General features: G+C 38.9%; 2 protein-coding genes across 2 annotated transcripts; one reads left to right on the plus strand and one right to left on the minus strand.

The window, feature by feature from the left end:
- The first annotated feature begins 408 nt into the window (after positions 1 to 408).
- On the plus strand, positions 409 to 3,621 carry LOC121792767 (thylakoid lumenal 29 kDa protein, chloroplastic-like). The gene is made up of 11 exons (XM_042190852.1): positions 409 to 618; positions 682 to 780; positions 1,289 to 1,373; positions 1,448 to 1,482; positions 1,597 to 1,662; positions 1,724 to 1,764; positions 2,034 to 2,164; positions 2,413 to 2,519; positions 2,830 to 2,967; positions 3,067 to 3,201; positions 3,306 to 3,621. Exons 1-11 carry the CDS (start codon positions 517 to 519, stop codon positions 3,414 to 3,416), a joined length of 1,050 nt encoding a protein of 349 aa, XP_042046786.1. The 5' UTR covers positions 409 to 516; the 3' UTR covers positions 3,417 to 3,621.
- A 297-nt stretch (positions 3,622 to 3,918) lies between these two features.
- LOC121792768 (E3 ubiquitin-protein ligase UPL2-like) lies at positions 3,919 to 19,885 on the minus strand. Its single transcript, XM_042190853.1, has 17 exons — positions 19,665 to 19,885; positions 19,439 to 19,549; positions 17,323 to 17,418; positions 17,034 to 17,240; positions 10,393 to 16,885; positions 9,243 to 10,288; positions 8,822 to 9,109; positions 8,539 to 8,740; positions 7,944 to 8,203; positions 7,579 to 7,853; positions 5,901 to 7,005; positions 5,676 to 5,822; positions 5,487 to 5,567; positions 5,183 to 5,408; positions 4,928 to 5,067; positions 4,358 to 4,464; positions 3,919 to 4,268 (listed from the first exon to the last, which is right to left on the minus strand). Exons 2-17 carry the CDS (start codon positions 19,532 to 19,534, stop codon positions 4,166 to 4,168), a joined length of 10,872 nt encoding a protein of 3,623 aa, XP_042046787.1. The 5' UTR covers positions 19,535 to 19,549; positions 19,665 to 19,885; the 3' UTR covers positions 3,919 to 4,165.
- Between the last annotated feature and the right edge of the window lie 458 nt (positions 19,886 to 20,343).

Genomic DNA, 20,343 nt, shown 5'->3' on the forward strand with positions numbered 1-20,343 from the left:
TACCAAATCATGTGGCAAGTAAAAAATTATGTACTACTTTTATTCTTCTAGTGTGGTTATGTTGAGTGGTAAAAATATCAGAATATTGTATAAATTAGAAATAAATTGTGACAACACTGACATTTATATTATTGCATATTGCAATAATATGTGATAACATAGTATACAAAAAAAGGAAATAAATAAATATTCGTGTGCATATTTTTATATGCATATAAACAGCATACATATAAATTGTTTTATAAGACTATATTTAAAACTGATATAAAAAAATTAAAGTTGTGATAAATAAAAAATTGTTGAATTTTTAGGTTAATATATTTCTTCTTAGTTTTTTAATCTTTGCTTAAAAAGTGGTTAAGTGAAGATTAATCCACGGTGGATAGAGAAAAGGATAACGCAATATGAAGATCGCCACACAAACTATGCAAACACAGGCACAGCACCTCCTCTCTCCTCTCTTCTACACTCACACACACACACACACTAACTCACTCTAAAGAGAGAGAGAGAGCGATGGCAATGGTCTCCTTCATTTCTACAGTTCCTTCACTGGTGTCGATGGCTCCATCGCCGTCCACCTCAGCACCCATGCCCACTGCTAGATACTTCCACTCTGTAAGTCCACGATTCGATTATGTCATATACGATCTCAATCTGATCACAATTCATCAATGTCAGGGAACTGTGAATTGCAAATTAGAAGGTGATTGTGGCGACGAGGAACGCTTCTCGCGCCGGCGCGTTTTGCATTGCATCGGTGCTGCAACCATTGGCATCGTCAGCCTTTTCGCTCTTCAATCTCATAATGCTGCTCATTTCGCACAATATTTTCTGATCTTTGTCTGCAATTGCCCTCTCTGTGTTAATACATTATACTATCTATTTATTCGTTGTGAAAAATTACATGTGCATTGAGTAGTGGTAGCTGGAATGAGATAGCATTTGCTATTGAGGATTATTTCTATGGTTTGGGATAGCTTACTTGATTCATATTCCAGTTGAAAGGGAAATTGTAAACACTCTCTTAAAAGATTATATGTGTTGCAAGTGTAGCTCAAAAAATTTGAGAAACATGATGACATACTCCAAGTGGTAGTTTATTTCGAAGATTTTCGTATCAGTGGGAAGATTAATGTAAAAGTATGGTCACGATACTTGTGAATTCATCCATGAAGCAAGTAATTCAAGTGCACCAAATGAAAAGTAGTTTTGCTCCTCTTTCGATATGATAGTAAATGTTTGTAGGATTGATATGATCATGAATTTGTCAGTTGACTCTTCCCAGGACTTGATAGCAAGATCCAGCTCATTAATTGAAGTGGCAAATGCTGCAGACTTGATACAACGCAGACAACGTTCAGAATTCCAGTGTAAGAAGATTTATAGGAAAAATTGGAAATTCTTCTTATTCATGCGTCTTAGTTATCCGCTTGCTATTTTACAGCAAAAGTCAAGGACGTTCTTTATAGGGCACTGAAGGTAAGAGATAATGCAGCAGCAGAATTTTCCTTTTTGTAGCAAGCTGAAGATAATATGGCTATCTTAGCATCTTACTTGAACATTTCTTAGTTATATATGTCGATTTCCATGCAGGGAAACCAAGATCTCGTCCCCTCGGTCTTAACTTTGGCACTCAATGATGCTGTAACTTATGATAAGGTCTGTTATATCTTGTCTGTTACATATAAATATTTGGAAAATTTAAAACTTCAATTTACAGGCAACAAAAACTGGCGGCCCCAATGGATCAATACGGCTTAGGTAAACTTATATACCTTTGGCATTACGCATGAAAGCAGACTGTAAGAATATGAGGCACTGCATTGCACAACTGTAGTTCACAAGATTATCGAAGACCTCAAAATGACAAATGCACTTTGCAACTTGGAACAAAACTCTTGTTTAACGATAATCTGAAACACTTGGCACCAATTTGATGTTGATCACGTTTTGTACTTTCATGAGCATGGAGCTTAAACTCACCTTGACGTTTCTTTGTCTATTTTTATGTTTTTACTTTCTTTCTGAAGCTCAGAGATTAGCAGACCAGAAAATAAAAACCTTGCTGCAGCTTTAAGTTTGTTGGAGGAGGCAAAGAAGGAAATAGACTCGGACTCCAAAGGAGGACCTATATCATATGCAGATCTCATCCAATTAGGAGGTTAAGTCATGAATTAATTATGATTATGCTTCAATAACTGAAACACGAGATACGGAAACATTCTGCATTATTACATCTCTTGAACTAGAACAGTAAAACTGAATAGGGCAGTCCACTTAAAGAAATATGACTGCAATTAAGTTATTAAAAGGACTCAGATCGCCTTAAACGATGTATTTTGCTCGTTTGCTGTGTTTCCTGTGACTGAAATAGCGAATGTGAGATTATCCATCTGTCTTTCAATGCAGCTCAAAGTGCAGTTAAATCCACCTTTCTTGCTTCAGCCATTCGGAAATGTGGCGGGAATGAAGAAAAAGGATCATTACTGTATAGTGCATATGGTTCGAGTGGGCAGGTTGGTTCAGTGTTGGCCATGTTTCACCATTCAATTTTCGATGATGACTCTTCAAATATTCCATGAGTCAATTGTACTACTCCTCAACAAGAAATCCAGAATTAGCAATTGAAAGATTTTCCTCTGGTTTCTGTTATCTCAAAACAAATACTAATACTTCACAATTCAGTTGATTATTGCAATCCAAGTATAGGTATCTAGTTGATAATGTAGTGATACAACAACTTTGTGCATGTAGTTATATATTTATAAGCATGGAGTTAATATATGGGAATCTAATGATTTGTAAACTTTTTTTGTATTTATGTAGTGGGGACTGTTTGATAAGCAGTTTGGGAGATCAGATGCTGAAGAAGCAGATCCAGAAGGAAGGGTCCCTCAATGGGAGAAAGCCTCTGTTGAGGAAATAAAGAATAAATTCATTGCTCTCGGCTTTGGCCCTCGCCAGGTGAATTACAAGATCATATGCTGCAACTATGTAATCTCTATCGAATTTCTAGCTTGTTCCATCTATCTAAACTTCAAATTATATTGTCTCGTGTTTCAGGTGGCCGTGATGTCAGCATTCTTTGGTCCTGACCAACTTGCTACTGAGGCCCTACTTGCAGCTGATCCACAAGTACAGCCGTGGGTCCAGAAATACCAGCGTAGCCGTGAAACAGTATCACAAACAGATTATGAGGTCAGTGTAGTTCGTTTTTGATATAGCTAATAACATAATCACTTCGATCATCACAACAACAAAATATCTCAATTTATAGAGCTGATCAAGTGGTTATTTATCAGGTGGACCTCATCACCACTCTGACGAAGTTGAGTTCGTTGGGCCAGCAAATCAACTACGAAGCTTATTCATATGCCTTACCGAAAGTCGATTTCAGCAAACTCAAATTATAGGCCTCATCGTTCGGCTGTCTCGTGAAGTATTATATTAGAGTACAATATCTGCAGCGTATGGTTTTTCATGCTTCAAAATGGCAACATATCAGATGTAGAATCTATTGAGAATAAACTACATGTACCATGAATCCATGATGTTTTTGGTGTAAATGAATGATTTTTAAAAAAAAAACTAAGTCCTTTTTGACGTTGCGTATGGCAATTATTTTCACATCGTTCGGGTTCTATACCGGTTAAATTAAAGAATGGAGTACTTAATTTACTTATATGTCAAGTACCAAAAATATCAATTATTCATATGTTGAGAAATAAAATAACACGAAAATCTGGATGAATACACAATTTTAATGTCGATACACAATTGAGTGGTTGGAGTCTTACATAATTGTAAACCACAACCAAACCGTAGCAGCTTATCAATACATTAGGGTCATCGATTAGAATCGTACATATAAATTGAATCCAACATTGCAAATAATTGTATAAATAGAAACAAAAATTGGGAAGGTTAGCTTCCTTTCATCTTTCGAACTGTAAATGAATATACATTATACCAAACAGGATCGACAAGCATTAACAATAATTGAAAAAACTTGCCAAAAAAAGTTGGGAACGAAGCAATATTGCACTGTACAAAATATCGACATTTTATCCAAAAGCAGCTTTCTAATTAATCTTAAGAATCATGTCCTTTTTGGCACACAATATTTTCTATACAATAGCGTCGACTTGGCCTCATCGCCAACTTAACCGAATCCAAACCCTTCGTTGCCTTCGTGAATCGCAAGCAGTAGCCTCTCCTCCAAATGCTGTTTAGATGGGTATTCTGGTAGATCCAACTGGTTGAAACTGCATACATGAACGTCGACGATTAGAGTTCAATCAGAAATCAAACCGTTTTCATGCAATATAACAAAACGATATAAACGAAGGCTCACCATGTATGAGCAGAAGGTAAGTGATCTTGACTGCCATATGCCTTGTGAATCTGGAATTTTTGAGATCCTGAAATTCCTTGCAGTGCACTAAATCCTTCCAACGGCACCTGCAGCATAAAGTGTTGCTTAATACGAATCAACCATAAGACATATCCCTCTGTCCAATACGAATAGACTCGGTAGTTTACAACACGAATTTGAATACAAAATTGGTAAAGTGAGATAGATACGCGGTCGTGGAAGGAGAGAATATGACATAATAAGAGGTGCAGCAACTTAATATTGTCATTTTCCTTTAGAAAAAGATTTACCAAAAGTAGTAACTAATCCAATCTGCTTAAGTTTTTAACTGTAATAAAAGTGGCATATTTTGATCCAATCCTCAGTGATGGACATTTTGGTTCCCAAAACGGATCTAAGACAAAATACCAAACCTACATATGGCTCGTTGCTTTAAGGCGCTAGGAAGGTCCCGTAATATATGCATACAGAAAGAAAGTTTACGAGTGGAAGCTTGATTTTAACACTCTTTAGATCCACAAAAAGAGAAACACGGAGATAGCGAAGTACCTTCGAGGTCCCAGTCACAAATTGTAGTAGGCGAGCCTTATCTTCTTTACTGAATGCTTGAACAACTTCCCAGAACCATTGAATGGCAGGGGAAGCAGCAGTATAACCAGAGTACTCGGTGTTTGCCCTCAGATCATCCACTGGAAGGCATTCAATATTTGCATTAATTTATAATGGTTGGTGCGGTAACTTACGCAATTAGAGGGGTTTTCAAGAGACGATAGGGGATGGAGAAGATAGAGTAGGAGTACTCACAGTCAATGTCTGGCAGCCCACTTATAAGGAGTTCCAGTTCCTTGTCATGGAAAATCGATATCAAATCACGAGGTATTAACTCATTGAAACCTTCCATAAATGCATTAATCTGAGGCCGGATAGCAGTCGTCAATCGATGCTCAGCAACTAAATCAACATACTGGTGCTTGTTTTCCTCAGTCACTCTAATATTTCGACCACCAGCAATCAGTTCATAGTCAGTTACCTGAATACAAAGCCACTCAATTAGCAAACATGACATTTTGTAAGACTATCAAGTCATACAACCAGAAAATATACATACTTGGGTCCGCTCATACAAAATTAGCTTCTCCTCATCAGCATCAATGCTAAATGTTAAGTCCGGAATATCACTAATATCATTCTGCAATTACAGCATATAAAATTCAGATCAGATGCATAAAAAACAGACTGAATTGAGGCCTCATGCACATCAGCTAGAAGAGATAGGGGAAATTTTCAATATGACTACCTCAAGCATCCATTTTAAGTTCTTAAAATAGTCTGGATCAATAGCTTCAATGTCATGATATGTCACTTTAACCCCAAGAATATGTTTGTAAAATGACCGAGTGAAGTGCACATCAAGGAGCTGCCCATCAAACAGTGCCTTCCCCACCTGTAACATGAGTAAAAGCATTAGATTTTCTTGTTAAACAGCTCTCTGTCACATCTGATGTAAACAAGAAATACTTACAACTCGGCCAATAAACTTGAAGTAAGAAAGATGTTCGGTTTGGTAAACAGAGTTAGGGTTTGGCTGAAAAGTGGATTCATTCCCAACTGTGGTAAATAGTAATGCCCCCTTGTCAAAGATTACTCTGGACAACAACTGATACCATTCCCTGGTAAGGCCACCAGCATCAATCCCTTCCTCCCCTTGGAAATGAACAGTCAATCTACCTTTCAGATCTTGTGCTGATCTCATACGCAGTTGATTGTATGAATCTTCAAGAATGTAAGCTCTTCTAACAGATATTCTGAGAGGACTGTGGTGATGGTCGTGTTGATGCTTGATCTTGGCCCGGAAGTGAGCCCTTTTGTTATCGAAATCAATAAACCGAGGAACCTTCAGCATGAGTGAAAACGACTTTTCAAGTAATCCAGGATTTTGCCTTATGAAGGCATTGAGAAGCTTTCTATGCTTTTCAGAGAACCTTAAGAAAGCAACATGTTTCTCATCCCCTTTCATTGAAGTTCCTACAGTCTTCTGTTGACTAGCAGATGCACCAGCCTCATCAACATCAGAAGCTGAAGCAACTCCAAAATCATTGCCTGCACCTGACTGGCCGGGGTGCAACTTCTCACACGCTACGAAGAAGGATTCAATATATGGTAATACATTCTGGGTACCTGCAGGAAGTGGAGGCACTGAATTTGATGGCTTAACAGCAGAAGGTGACAAATCAGGTGCTACATCTGAATAGTTCTCTATTTTGCCAATGCAGCTGCTTAGCTCCTGCCATAGAGGCTCAAGGGCTGCATTAATATCCCAAACTAGAGAAATAGTAGTATTATGCTCAGTATCAGGGATAGTCTGATGCTTTTTGTCCTTATCAAGAAGTAAAACTACTAAAGAGCTCAGTGCCTGCAAGACCCTGAGAACTGGAGCCCCATGAGTAGTAGTGCTAAGGAGTGCTTTCTCTACGTCCCCAAATAAGCGCAACTCTTCTATCGCTGAATGGGCAAGGCTTTGAACTGAACCAGCAAGCTCACTGACAAAGAGATGACAATGAATAGGAGCAACAGCCACCAGCTTTTTTAAGACATCTGCCACGAGTGTGTATGCATTATCTGATAGGCTGGAGATACGAAGAAAAAATTACAAATTGCATGAGCAATATAGCAACAGTACCAATCAAACATAACTTCAGGAAAGCAGTAAACATATAGTTAAAAGTAAACAAACATCAAACGAGCAACAAAGCCAATGGGACATCTAAATTGTCCCAACTCTGTATGATAACTAACAATCAATTACCATTAAACAAGACACTGTATCTATTAGAAAAATCATGATAATATGCTAGTTCAATCAGATGCAAACTCTTCTAGTGCAACCATAGATTTAAAAAACTACAGAACATATATGATCATCCCAGCACAACCCCCTGTTGTTTTATTTATAGCATATTTTTCCAGAAGAAACTTCTTATGATCTCAATCAGAAAAGTGAAGCGTCCTCTAGAATCTAAAGAAATAAATGCAAAGGTGACTAGGTGAGCTACTCCTTGATTTAAGTGAACGAATCATTGTTCAATAAGGTTCACAAGCTTAGGTATAAAACTGAATTTACAGAGTGTGTGGATCCTAAGAACAGGTATCTATAGATCTACAACGTAAAAGTAGTGAAAAATCCATAAATCTCAGCTTACCCTTCACGTGCAAGAAGTGAGCACAGTAACTGAAGTTCTGGATTAGGCAAGTTGTTCAGAACACTTTCAGCAGTTTGCTTGTTATCACCTTCAGAAGATGTTGCTTGCATCAAAGAATTAACCTCTCCTGAAGCCGTAGAAGATTCTACATTCATCTCAACAGGTGTAGAGGTCTGAGGGTCAGGTGGCTGCTCAGAAGCAGATGAACCTGCCTCGTTAGATGGATTTGATTTCCTCTCACCATAGTCAATAACAACATCCAACAGATTTAGGAGCTGCAACAGAACAATAATAAGCTTATAAATCCAAAAGATAATGTAACTTGGTAAACTCCTGTTTTCTTAAAGTTGTTAGCAATGACACACCTGCTCCAGATGAGCGACACTTCTCAGATAAAGTGACTGGTTTAAAAGGCTCAGCAGCAATGTGAAGGATGCCTGCCCTTCCGAGTATTCCTTCGGCTCATCAAGAAGCATAACAGCTTTTCCCCGTTCATCATCAGAGCTCGATGACTCCTTAAACTGTGGCAATCTGAACTCAAGTAATAGCTTGGCAACCATAGGATGATTACGAGCTAAGTAGGTAAGGGTCTCCAGAGCTCTCCGAGACACCAAAGGCGGCACACCTGTTAATGGAGAAATGCATGAAAGTGGCATATTCACACATCCCATATATCGAAGATATAAAAAATAAGAAAATGGAAAAAAGAAATTCGAAATCTTAATAATGTTATCATAGAAGCAAACATTCATTCCACACTAAACTATCCTATATCATCCAACAAATGAAAAAAAACAGCAGTCCATTTAAACTGGAAGACGAATTGATAAAGGAAAATGTGCTTCAAAATAGATCGGTGGTGATAAATGCAGCCAGAAAATTAGTAAATGAAAGGGAGGTTAGTTACATAAGGAAGTTGTTTACAATTGCAGCAATAAATAGAACAACAAAAATACCTACCATTGACGTATTGAGGGCGAGAATACATCACATGACTCTGACATGCGTACAGCCTATAAGGAGGTTCCACAGCACTCAGATCAGTAAGATATTTCTTTTTGTCTAGCATCAGCAAGTCCATCAAAATTTTTAGCAAATCAATTCTAGTATCAGCATGAGCACATAGATTAAGGAGAAGTCTCTGCTGGCTCTTGTAAAGCGGCTGCAAAATGTAGACAGGTTAATTCATATATATTACACAGAGGAAGACAATGGTGGAGCTTCAAGAAAGCCATAAGAGTACCTGAATCACACGAAGCAACCGGATCAATGCTTTCAAACCTTCTGTGTCAACTAAAGGGGAGCCATCTGCCTCAACTGGCTTAACACCCACAGACCGACGAGATAGTGCACCGCCAACTCTGTCCAAGCCATCGCCTCTTCTAGAGGACTCACCCCGACGGTTTCGGGGATATAATCCAAATAATGTCTGATTATATCTGCGTGCAAACCTTTCTCGTAACATGTTTGCTTCAGCAACAAGAGCAGGCGTCAAATTTGCAAGAACAGCATCAGAGGAAGTTAGGAGAACCTGCATTACAAGGAAAATAGAGAGAGCAAAAATATTAGAATAACGGGAGATCCATCATCCATATGTTAATATGGGTTGAAGAAAAGAAAATCTATGATAAATAACCTAAGGATAAACTCAACCGGATGCATACCTCTTCCCGTATGTCGGAAGGAAAAGTTGCAATTATTGAGACCGTATCCATCTCAACAGGCTGACCTTCCAATTCTTGGGCTTGATGCACCCTTTGCGCCCTTTGTTGTGCCAGAACTTCTTCACGTATATCAGGGGGCAGCGCTGCAAGAAATTCTGGATCTATATCACCATTATTTTGTGGCTCAGGATTTTGCGCCTGTGTAGCTTCACTTGGTTGAGCAGAAAGAACCTCAGCACGCAACTCCTCAGGAAGTGCATCAAGAAAAGCAGGATCAATAGATTCAGCATCCTGAATATGTTGCTCCTCCTCAGAAGGGCCAGTTTGATCATTTTCCCGAATTGGATCTTCAGAAACTTCACTGACACTGTGGAGAGATGCATCTCTCCCTCCTATTGATGCATTATTGCTGAATAATGGAGCAGCTCTCCTCACTCGAGCATCACCACCAATTTGTCTGTCCCCACCATCATCATGGCCATCGGCACTCCCAATTTCAACATCTAGACTACGTAAGCTCTCGTCTAAAGTTGCCCCACTTCCACTGCTCTCTTGGCTCACTGCTCCAACATCACGCAATACATCAGTATGATCATATTGAGCTTCAACAGACTGAGATTGTTGTCTACTTGACGTTTCTGTTCCACGAATAGGATCATTTGTAGAAGGAACATTATCAGTACTTTGGGTACTGTCCAATGCCACCGAGGAAGGAGGGCCATTATTACCACCAGCATTACCTTGATTTTCAGCAGTCCTGTCAGCAAATTCAGATGACGGACTCTCTTCGTTTTTATTTTGAGATTCAACAGCTGTAGTGTTATTTGAAGTCTTTCCAGAGGAGGGACGCCTCAGACTGGATACAAGTACTTCCTCAAGACCTTGGGGAATAACTGCTGAGCTTGACCCACCACTTAATTGGCCCTCATTGGACAATAAATTAAACCGATGTCCTTGACGCCCGTTACGGAGTGATCGGAATACGGAGTCCAACCGTGACAAAGAACCCTCAGCGTTTCTATCTGAATAAGCATCACGGTCATTCTCTGTGAAAAAGTAAATGAAAATAAGACACCATTAAGTTTTCTGTTGAGGAAAAAATTGTTGCTGAAAAAAAATGTCAAAATAAACTGAAGTAAAATGACTGCACCTGACAACCTAGGTGGACCTGCAGTTAAATGTGGTTCCACCAGAAGTGGATGCTGCGAAGGGATATTGGTATCACCACTTCTTCCCAACAGATTATAGATGGACGTGGTTCGATGCCTGGAGCCAAATATTTCAACTGGCATAACATGAAAAGTTTCGTTGGCAATACTATCTCTGCCAAAAACCTCTATGTGGTCAAACACATTTACTCCATTCATTCCCTCACCTAATCGCACTATAACACCATCCTCATCATCCTCTTCATCTTCATCCTCTTCCATCACCTCTTCATCAAACTCATCTTCATCAATTTCATGGTCATCTTGATCCGTATCTGGGTGAGGTAGGTGATGAGCTTCATCTTCTTCTTCTATATCATCATGATCATCATCAGCATCATCATCGTCATCTTCATCTACTTCGTCCCCTTCATCTCCAGACATCTCATCATCATCCTCATCATCTTCATCAAGGTTCCCTTGTACGCCAGAGCGAATTTCAAATCTTATCCCCACAGTATCATCAAGATTCTGTGTTCCCTCAGTATTTTCCTGCATATAATCATCTTCTGCAGCAGCAAAGCTTCCATCAATATCCTGGTCATGCTCCATATCATCAGTCACAGCCTCCGAACCACCATAGTTCTGGACACCGTGAAACAACTCATTCTCATCTGTTGGCATTAAGTTTTCATTAGCATGGACTGTAGCATCCGCAGTTTGTGAGCTAGCACCATTTTCATCCCTCGGTTGTTGATTAGGATCAGTAGGTTTCAATCGCTCTCCTCTTGCACTGGTAGACTCAAACGCATGGACATGCTCTTTGCTTACCGACTCCAAAACTTTCACAATTCCAGTAACAACCTTAGGCGAATCAGTATGATCCAGGTCTAACACACGCAGTGTTCTGGTGAGCGAGTGAACAAGACCAGCCTCTATAAAAGTAACAGAAGCTTCTGCTGAAATGTAAGAACCTGAGGGTGTCCGAGCAGCCATCACATCATTGAGAAGATCAGTTAGGGCCTGAATATCAGGTCTCGGGACCCTAAAACCATTACATGAATCAACAAATTCGTTAAAAACATTACTGATCTCAGTGAAGATTCGTTTCCTTGCTTCAGTTGAGCGAACACCAGATGCAACAAGAAAATGGTTGGCTTTACTAGCCAGTTTATGACGCCAGTCAACTTCAGTTTTCTTCTCCTTTTTCTGAGTTTTAGAGTATGGTAGAAATTTGTGAAGAACATGATGGAAGATCCCATGAGATAAGCAAGAATTTACACCCTTTTGAGGAGTTCCCCTGTAGCTGCCAACTTCGGCATCTTTTCTTACAAGGATATGAACAGATGAAGAATACATTAAAAGAATCTCTGTCAAGAGCTTCAATATAAAAACCACCTTAGCCAATGAAACGGAGGATTCTTGATTGCTAGCAACATTTAATTCAGACGCGGAAGCAACAGCTTTTCCTTTACCCTTGCTTGCAGAAACATCAATTTCCATATCTGTTGATGCCGAGCCCACTTTGCTAACAGATTCATCTTCCAGAGGAGTGAGAGATATAACTGAATCCAACAGAACATCAATGACAGTGACAAAACTCTGAGGAGGTTTCTTGTGTATCTTAGAGTTCTTGCAATTCGCATCAAGAAGCTTTCCATGCCCACTACCAAGAGCTGCAGATATTGTGGTGCCAGGGCTTACCTTAGTGTCATTAGCTTGTTTCTCCTTTTCCTCTGTTTTATCTTTCTCCTTCTCTTTCTTATCCTTCTCGCGATCTTTTATCAATACCACATATGGCCTCTCACCAACCATCTCAACCTGACAGACAGCCTTAGCAGCTTGTATAAAAGCTACTGGATCCCGTTGAAGAACTGAGCTTAAATTTGACAAAAAATTTCTTGGAGTAAGCCTTCCACTAGACTGTCTGTTAGCAGCAGTTATGAAATTATGACGTATCTCAGACTCCATTGCTTGCTGTAGGGTTTGAGAATCCTCAAGAATGTGACGAATTATAATAGCTGCAACATTGTCAAAGCCAACGAACAAACTACTTGCAGGCAAGGAAAGAAGCAAATGTAGACCTCCAGCATCCAAGAAACTAACAGCAACTGAGTGAGTTCTTGTCAGGGTAGAAGAAAGCTGCAGAACAGCATGCATCGTTTCAGAAGGTAATTGCTTTCTGATGCAACCACTAGCAATTTCAATAAGTCTCTTTTGCTCCAGTAAATCTAAATACTTCAATGGCGTCCCCAAAGACAATTTGTTCTGCTTATCTTCCTCAATGACAATAGACGCTTGGTTACCTGTATCGTTCTTCTTCAGAAGTTCTATCACATCAGCATTTAACTTTGTATCCACTTGAGCGAGACGGTCAACAGCAATAAAAGCTGAAGTTACCCATTTTGGGACCTGAGATGATTCCTGCCCATCTGAATTAATCCATAGCTGGAGAAGATCTGATGCAACTTTAACCAAACCACTCTGTGCAGCTAATTCACGTGCTGCTGAGTCTTCATTGAGAATTAAAGCAAGAACATGAAAGAAGGCAGCGAGCATTTTCTGATTCCCGCTACCGGAAATGTTACCACAAAGCTTCACTTGTTCAATGATAAAGGAAATGACTCTTGGTCTCTCCTGGCCTTCATTATGTGAGCAAATCATGACAAGGAGATCCCTAACAGGGAAAGCTAAGGTCTCCTTCATTTGCAAAAGTGTCCTGCATGTCAACAGCAGCTCATCAACTGGGGGGAGTTGCACTAGTTCCTCTTCAACATTCTGAGTATCCTCAGTTGTGCCCTCTTCCTTTGTCTCTGTTGCAGAATTTCCAAGAGACATTGCAAGTGCTCGAGCAAGTTCATCATCTTCTTGGGCTTCCTCAGGATGTGAAAATAACCATTCCATTGCAAGCTCCACACTATTTGAACCAACCTGTCTTAGAGCTTCTTCTGCCCTAGACCTTGTGAATCCCATCTCTACTATTGTTGAAATAGTTGTTTCATTTGGGGGTGGACCAGTACGACCACCCGCATTAGTAGCGACATTTTTTACTTCCACTCCAGAGAATACATGCTTAAAAATGTTGACAATTGTCTTGATGAATTCATAATTACATTCATGGAACCGAGGGTGGGTCCAAACAGGAAGCACGGCCTTCAATACCATGGACTGGAGAACTTTCACAAATGATTCTGCATCGCGAGGAAATGGAATGTCCCCGGGCACTAGAGGCTGTGTAAGCAAATGTTTGTTGAAAGGTGATAATATATAGGACGAAGTCACCAAGTGGTCCAAAAGCTTTCCATAAGTCCACAACTGATCAGTTTTTTCAACATCACTTTGCTTCCCTTCATCAGTCTCCATTGGAGATGCAGGAGCCCTATTGATGGCAAAAGGCAACTGACTGGTAGCCTCAAATGTAGTCAAGACCATACGAATAAAACCACATCCATATAAACAATTCAATATGACAGGATTACATGAGTCAGGCTTGTCCAAAAGTATACTATCAATGAACTCAACAACCTTGCCATAGTATCGGCATTTAGTTGAAACCGAATCCTCAGATCCAGAAGGATGAACATGCCCCCCAAAATTCATGTGATCCATAGCTATTGAAGCAAATATAGAAGCCACTGATTTTGAAGAGGGAGACACAGTGAGCATATCATCCCTTCGACGAGATGGAAGCAACATGACCTTCCCCAACTCTTGAAACAAATGGGTAATATGAATTGATAATGATGATACCATATCACAACAAGACTGATGGTATGACCTCTGGGTATCATTATCCTTTCTAGAACTGGATTCAATCAAAGCAGATGGGCCAGATACATCTTCTTCCTGATTGACTTCGACCTCTGAGTTAGAAGGTGCATCGACAGTCTGTCGTTGGTGAAGACTTGAGGAACGAGTAAGGTCACGATAGAGATTTATGAGGTCAAAAAACTGGGATTCAAAGCTCCATCCAGAAGTCCTCCTTCTAAGTAAAGGATCAAGTAACTGCCTGAAGGAACTCAATCTTGGGTCTTCAACATCATTAATGCCCAATTCGGACTGTCGAGAAGCACTAACAGTACCAGTGAGTTTATCCCCCGCTTCGGCCTTTGCTTCTTCAAGCAATGAAATTTGCCATAAAACTTCACGATGAATCCGGCCAATATCTTCCAGGACGTCTTTATTTTCATTACCAAACTCAGTAAGCAACGCTGTTACCCAACGATTATCTTTTGAGGCAGCAAGAAATAAGAGGAATTCCACGAGCGAGAGGGAAGAGAATATCAAAGGGTCTGGGCTGGCCCTAGGATCCAGCAAAAAAGATCCAGAACTGGCACTGGTCCTAGACAGAGTTTCTTTCAAATGCTCACGAAGAGAAGAGCAGATAGCACGAGCCAGAGGAGTGGAATGATGCTGGGTAAAACACTTGAATACCATAGTGCTGTGTAGAGCTATTGACATCCCCTCAGATGATTGAGTAATACTTGGGCGTAAAAGAAGTTTCAGTAAAGATTCAATGCCAGACTTCTCCACAAATAAACGACATGTTTCTGAATTTTCCATCGTCCTGTGAACTAGAACAATCATATGAAAGATGTATAGCTGAATACACTGCTCATCACTGATACCTTGATCAGCCCTATCTGACATAGAATCCCCTATGTTTTCCTTGTCATCAGATTCAGTAGAGTCCATATCCATTGCGTCACTTCCATCAGGTTTTCCTGACGATCCCAAGCAATTTGCTTCCCCGAGCAATGCTATCTTATTAATTATTTCAATTATCAGATCAACACCAGTACCTCTCAATGAAGCCACGTGCCGGAATAGCTCTTCCAAAGCATTCGCTAGAGGAATAATGCCTTCACTCATGGCCGTCACATACTTTTTGTCAGTGAAAATGTCAACAAGGAAGCGTAAAGCAGAAGTTTCTCTTACAGACTCCAGACCCTTGGAGTTGAGGCAGATAGCACCTAGACCATTAGGAATACAAGTGATGGCTTTTGAAGCAGGAAGTACTCCAGCCACAATGGATGATAGAAGCGCAGATGGAAGGCCCAAGTCAAACAGAACATTAAAACATGTCGGATCTTTGTGAATCATTTCACTCATAAGAGTCACAGCTGAGGAGTAGATCTCACCTCCAAACTTTTCCTTGTTACTGAAGAGCATCGACAAGATGGGAGTTAAAGAAACATCATAAGAATTCTGTGACCTCGCAGAATTTGCCGTGGCATAAGTGGCAGAACCAAGTGTTTTCAACAATGCCCTAATCAATCGCTTCTGATTGTATAACTGGTCACTATTATAGTTTGGGCATTCTCCTGTTACCATAGAGCCACCCTTTGATCCAGTGAAGTCAATCACTCTATGCACTTCAATCTGTAATCTTTGAACCAAAAGCTCCACCCCGCCTAAATCTCTGAAAAGGGTGACCGCTGTATTGCTGTAGTCCATGAGCTTCTGTAGAGTTTTTGCAGCTAAACAGACAAGATGCAACCGAGAAGGATCTGAATCTTCTAACAGGGGTAAGAAGGTCGGTACCATCCCAGAACCCCTAACAACACTTCCAGAACTTGAAGAAGATATGACATGAAGCAAGTAGAACTGCAGAAGTGCTTCAATGAAAGCAACAGATGACAAATCAACTGAGTTATTTAATGATACAATCGCTCTTTGCAGCACATTGAGGAGAATCATACGATTACCACCTGCGAAACTGATGCTTGATCCACTCAATATTCGTGCTCTTTCATGAGATGCCGAATATGCAGCTAATTGTGCACCCAAAGCAGTCATTGCAAGTGTTCTTATGGTCCCTGATATGTTTTCTTCAGATCTCACAATTCTAATCAATTCATTTGTATATTCTGGCTCATTGGCGAAAAATGAAACTAGCTCATCATGTGAATCGCTAGACTGTACAAGCACAATAAAAGATAGCAGACAGATCTTGCTGTAAAGCCTGCATATTCTGGAGGAACGGAATGCACGTGCATACCGAATTCTGGTTAATAGAGGAAACCTGAGATCAGAAGGCACATTATAATGCTCAATACAAAACTTCATGAGTGACAAGTCATCCTGTTCTTGTAATTGATGATCAGGGATCTGAATTACACGCACTCCAGATGAATTTGTGCTATCACTAGTTTCCACGTCGCTTGAAGAAGTATCGCGCAACTCAAAGTAAAGTGTTGATCCAACACGAGTCTGCAACTTGTCACTATCATTTGGTGCCTCTAATGGGAATAGGCATAGTCCATCCTCCTGTGTACTCTCATGTACTGTGACACATGAATACAAACCAAGACCTTCTTCTTTGCTACCCCAACCTTGCGCAAGGGATAAAAGACAAGTCTTCACTGACCCACACCCTACCAGCTTTCCACTGACATGCAACTTTGAAGGTGATATTTTTACGAGTGCAGAAAGAGTCTCAAGAGCTGCTGTGATAATTTCAGGATCTGTTGAAGCAAGCAAAAGCTTGAAATGCTGAGGAAAAGATAAGAAAACTTTTTAGTATAACTATAAGTATAAAACCCAAAAGGAGCTAGAAAACTTCAGAAATATTGCTACATAAGAATTCAGTCTTTAGAGAAACTAAGTATAAAACCCAAAATGAATTAAAACACCATATTACCTCTATAACACTGAATGAACTCTTATTGTGGCAATTATCTAGGATGATCTGCATTACTCTCAAAATTTGCAAAACTGCTTGTTTTGGAAATGGGCTGACATCCCCTAAGATGTCATCTGACAAAAGAAGGTCGTTTCTACTAGATAAATGAGTCTTGAAATATGTATCAAAGTGCAGAAATAGAGGTCTCCAATGGTGGAAATTTCCCTGGAAAAGAAAGAAAGAAGATGTGAGCATAAATTATAAAGATGAAAAGAGGAAGAAAAAATTACAAGCAAGTTTTAACAACCTTGCCATACTCCCAGCGAAAACCAGAGAGAGGTATTGCTATATCCTGTAATGGGCACTGAATCACCTTGTCGGTAAAAGCTTTTATTCTTGGTGGCTGCAAAAAATATGCAAGGCTCATTACCAAAGCTAGCACACAGCAACTTTCAAAGGAAAGAAGTTGCAGTTGATTTTAAATGCTTGCTTGCATCAAGTAAATCAAATTTCAATAAACAACAATATTTTTGCGCTTATAAATCAGTTCAATAACAGATCAATCTTCAGTAATATTACGATTAAGAAACTTCAACTAAACGATCTACATCTGATATCAAATGTACCGACCCATTAAACACCAATATCTTTGTACTTGAAGTCTTGAACATAATGAGTGTAATAGTTCACTCAGGCAGTAATTATCCTTGTGTACGCAAAGTATTAGTTTACTGATGCACAAAGAATGATGGTTCACTATAATGTAAAGGGGAAATGTTACAATGAAACCGGTTCTCAAATCACATATCAAGATATGGCTGGCTAAAGAGGGCTACTCAACATTTTAACAATGTCAAAATCATCTGAAAACAATACATATTATAAATAATATACAATAGCTTCCAGTGTTAAAAAGAAAAATTCCCTTGTCATTGCATCTGCATGTACATTTGTCCCCCAATTATGTTTAAACACATTTTCTGGACATGATCACAAAGCTTATAAGTGTGGCCTTGTCAGCAAGACAAAGGCAATTCTTTTATTTGAAAAATATTGCTGTGGACTTTTTTTTATTTGTCATTTTTCAAATATTCTATAACAAGTCATAAGATCGATCTAATTTTTAAGCATCACAAAATATCAAGCATTGGCAAGCCACTATAGCACATATTAGGTTTCCACATTTGACTTCCAAATGTAGATGAAAAACAATATAATCAATTCCGTAAAAATTATAGCAGGACTTCCATCACTAGGATTGTTGAGGGATCAAAGACACTTTAATGAATCTTTAGAATCCTAGATGTTGCATTTTTATATACGAAAGCTTAGGCTTCTTGTATATTGTTAAAAAAGCAACTAGTAAGTGGTAACTAATAAATGATGTTCTTATGTAATGAACAATGAGTAGCAAACAATTTTCAGGTGATATATGAAACGCCAACTCGACAGGTTGCATTTGCACTTTCGAAACCTTAATATGTGAAAACACCTATTTCCCTATATCTCGGATGTGCATGTCTCTAATCTCTATCCAGCTAACTATGGCCCAATTACATGCATACAACACAGTCATCACAAAATCACAAGATTCTTTTGTACTTGAATTAAATGCCAACCCCTACTGAATGAATGGCTTCCCCTCCCTCTTAAGGGCTTTATTGCCAAAAGTGATTCTATCTTGAATTGAAGTCGAGTCTTAGACATTATTCATCACATATTGGCTGCCAACATTTTGCTCTTATGTCCATAACATAAAAATACCAAAAGAGAAGAGGTCACATAAAACAGCTGAACATTGTTCTGTATTTCTGTAAGAACTTGATTCTTATCACCCTTAAGAACATAAGTCAATATTAATTTCCATATTTCTAGAGAACCAAAATATTCACATCACTTTGAAACCACCAGTTTACACATTTTTACATCCATGATACAATGGTTAGATCAACAAAAAATACTTTCTAGACCATGAATATAATCTAGATCATAGGGAAAAAATAGGAGCGGCGTGGTGCTGCAAAAATATACGTATGATTTTTATCCAAATACATTCGAATATACAGAACAGACAAATTTAGCTTAATGGTAGGAAAAAACAAGGCATTTCCTCAAGACCTAATATTCTCGACATAGTATTGGTCAAGTTACCCCTTTACAAAGCCTATAGAGATCAATAGATATGAAATCAAAAGACATTAAAATCCTTCCAAACCCCATCCACTAAACTTAACAAATAAGTGACCTAATGTGTTACTTCAAATTACAGAAAGCTGAAGGCATAAATCCAACTTATCACCAAACCTCAATCCAATCCCTCATCCTGATACTACAACTAAAACCGCAAAGAATCAATACACATCATGAAATTCAAACGCAAACCACAATTAAAAAGCAATAAAAGAAAAGAACATGAAGCGTACAGGCTCTGCGTCAAGTTTAAGAGAGGGGCCGATTGCCCCTTCACTAGAGAGGAGTTGCCGAAGCCTCGACGGCAAGCTCGATCTAATACTCGCCATTTAGTCCTCCGTCAACTGTGAAAAAACAAAAAACCTAATCACTCAAAACAGCAAGGAAGTCGAAATCAAACATGAATCCGCAAGAAACCTAAGAATCAATCCAATTGCAGAAACGTCAATGGAGGCTTACCGCAGCGCACGCTTGCACATCCAGCGGGTCTGGCACTGTACAAAACAATGAGATATATATAAAATATATACGGACACTGTGTGTCGTATGTATAGGTAGAGAGAGAAAGAGGCGTCAAAGGGAAACCTCGATCAATAGTGGGTTTAATTGTATCTCTTGTGTGCGAGGTTGTTCTTGAGAAAGTGGAGGTTCTAACCTTGAAATGGCAAAGGGTTCTAACCTTTCACACACAAACACTGCAGAAGTTTACACACACCTACATATATATACTCTCAGCATTGTAGGCGGTTTTGGTATTTAGTCCCTGCATTCTCGCTTTATTATTTTATTTGAATTTATCATTAAAAAGGGAAGATATATTTGATTCTCTTTAAATCTAAGTTTTAGGGTTGATTGTTTAAGTATTACTTGTAAACATAGGATATTAGGCCATATTTGGTTGTTAGGATTTTGTTTGGAAAAATAATCTGATTCTTTAAATTTTAAATTATTGAGTTCGTTTCAATTTTTAAACAAACTGAAAAAATAATCAAAATTACGATAACAAGAAAAGTTAGTACAACTTTCCAAAATTCTGAATCTTAACATTTTTTAGGTATTCTTTTTCTCAATTTTAAAATTTTTACATATTTAATGAAATATATTAATATTATTATTATTAATAATTATAACATTTTAA

This window comes from Salvia splendens, chromosome 2 (assembly GCF_004379255.2).
Source record: "Salvia splendens isolate huo1 chromosome 2, SspV2, whole genome shotgun sequence".
Lineage (NCBI taxonomy): Eukaryota > Viridiplantae > Streptophyta > Magnoliopsida > Lamiales > Lamiaceae > Salvia > Salvia splendens.

What these genes read in the sequence shown, in the direction of transcription:
- LOC121792767 (XM_042190852.1), top strand. Translation starts at nt 517, where the DNA reads ATGGCAATGGTCTCCTTCATTTCTACAGTTCCTTCACTGGTGTCGATG. An exon ending in GTGCTGCAACCATTGGCATC is followed by an intron (nt 781 to 1,288) that starts GTCAGCCTTTTC and finishes GACTCTTCCCAG; the next exon opens with GACTTGATAGCAAGATCCAG. An exon ending in AATGGATCAATACGGCTTAG is followed by an intron (nt 1,765 to 2,033) that starts GTAAACTTATAT and finishes TTCTTTCTGAAG; the next exon opens with CTCAGAGATTAGCAGACCAG.
- LOC121792768 (XM_042190853.1), bottom strand. Translation starts at nt 19,534, where the DNA reads ATGGCGAGTATTAGATCGAGCTTGCCGTCGAGGCTTCGGCAACTCCTC. An exon ending in TCAAGTTTATTGGCCGAGTT is followed by an intron (nt 5,823 to 5,900) that starts GTAAGTATTTCT and finishes CTCATGTTACAG; the next exon opens with GTGGGGAAGGCACTGTTTGA. An exon ending in ACTTAAAATGGATGCTTGAG is followed by an intron (nt 5,568 to 5,675) that starts GTAGTCATATTG and finishes CTGTAATTGCAG; the next exon opens with AATGATATTAGTGATATTCC.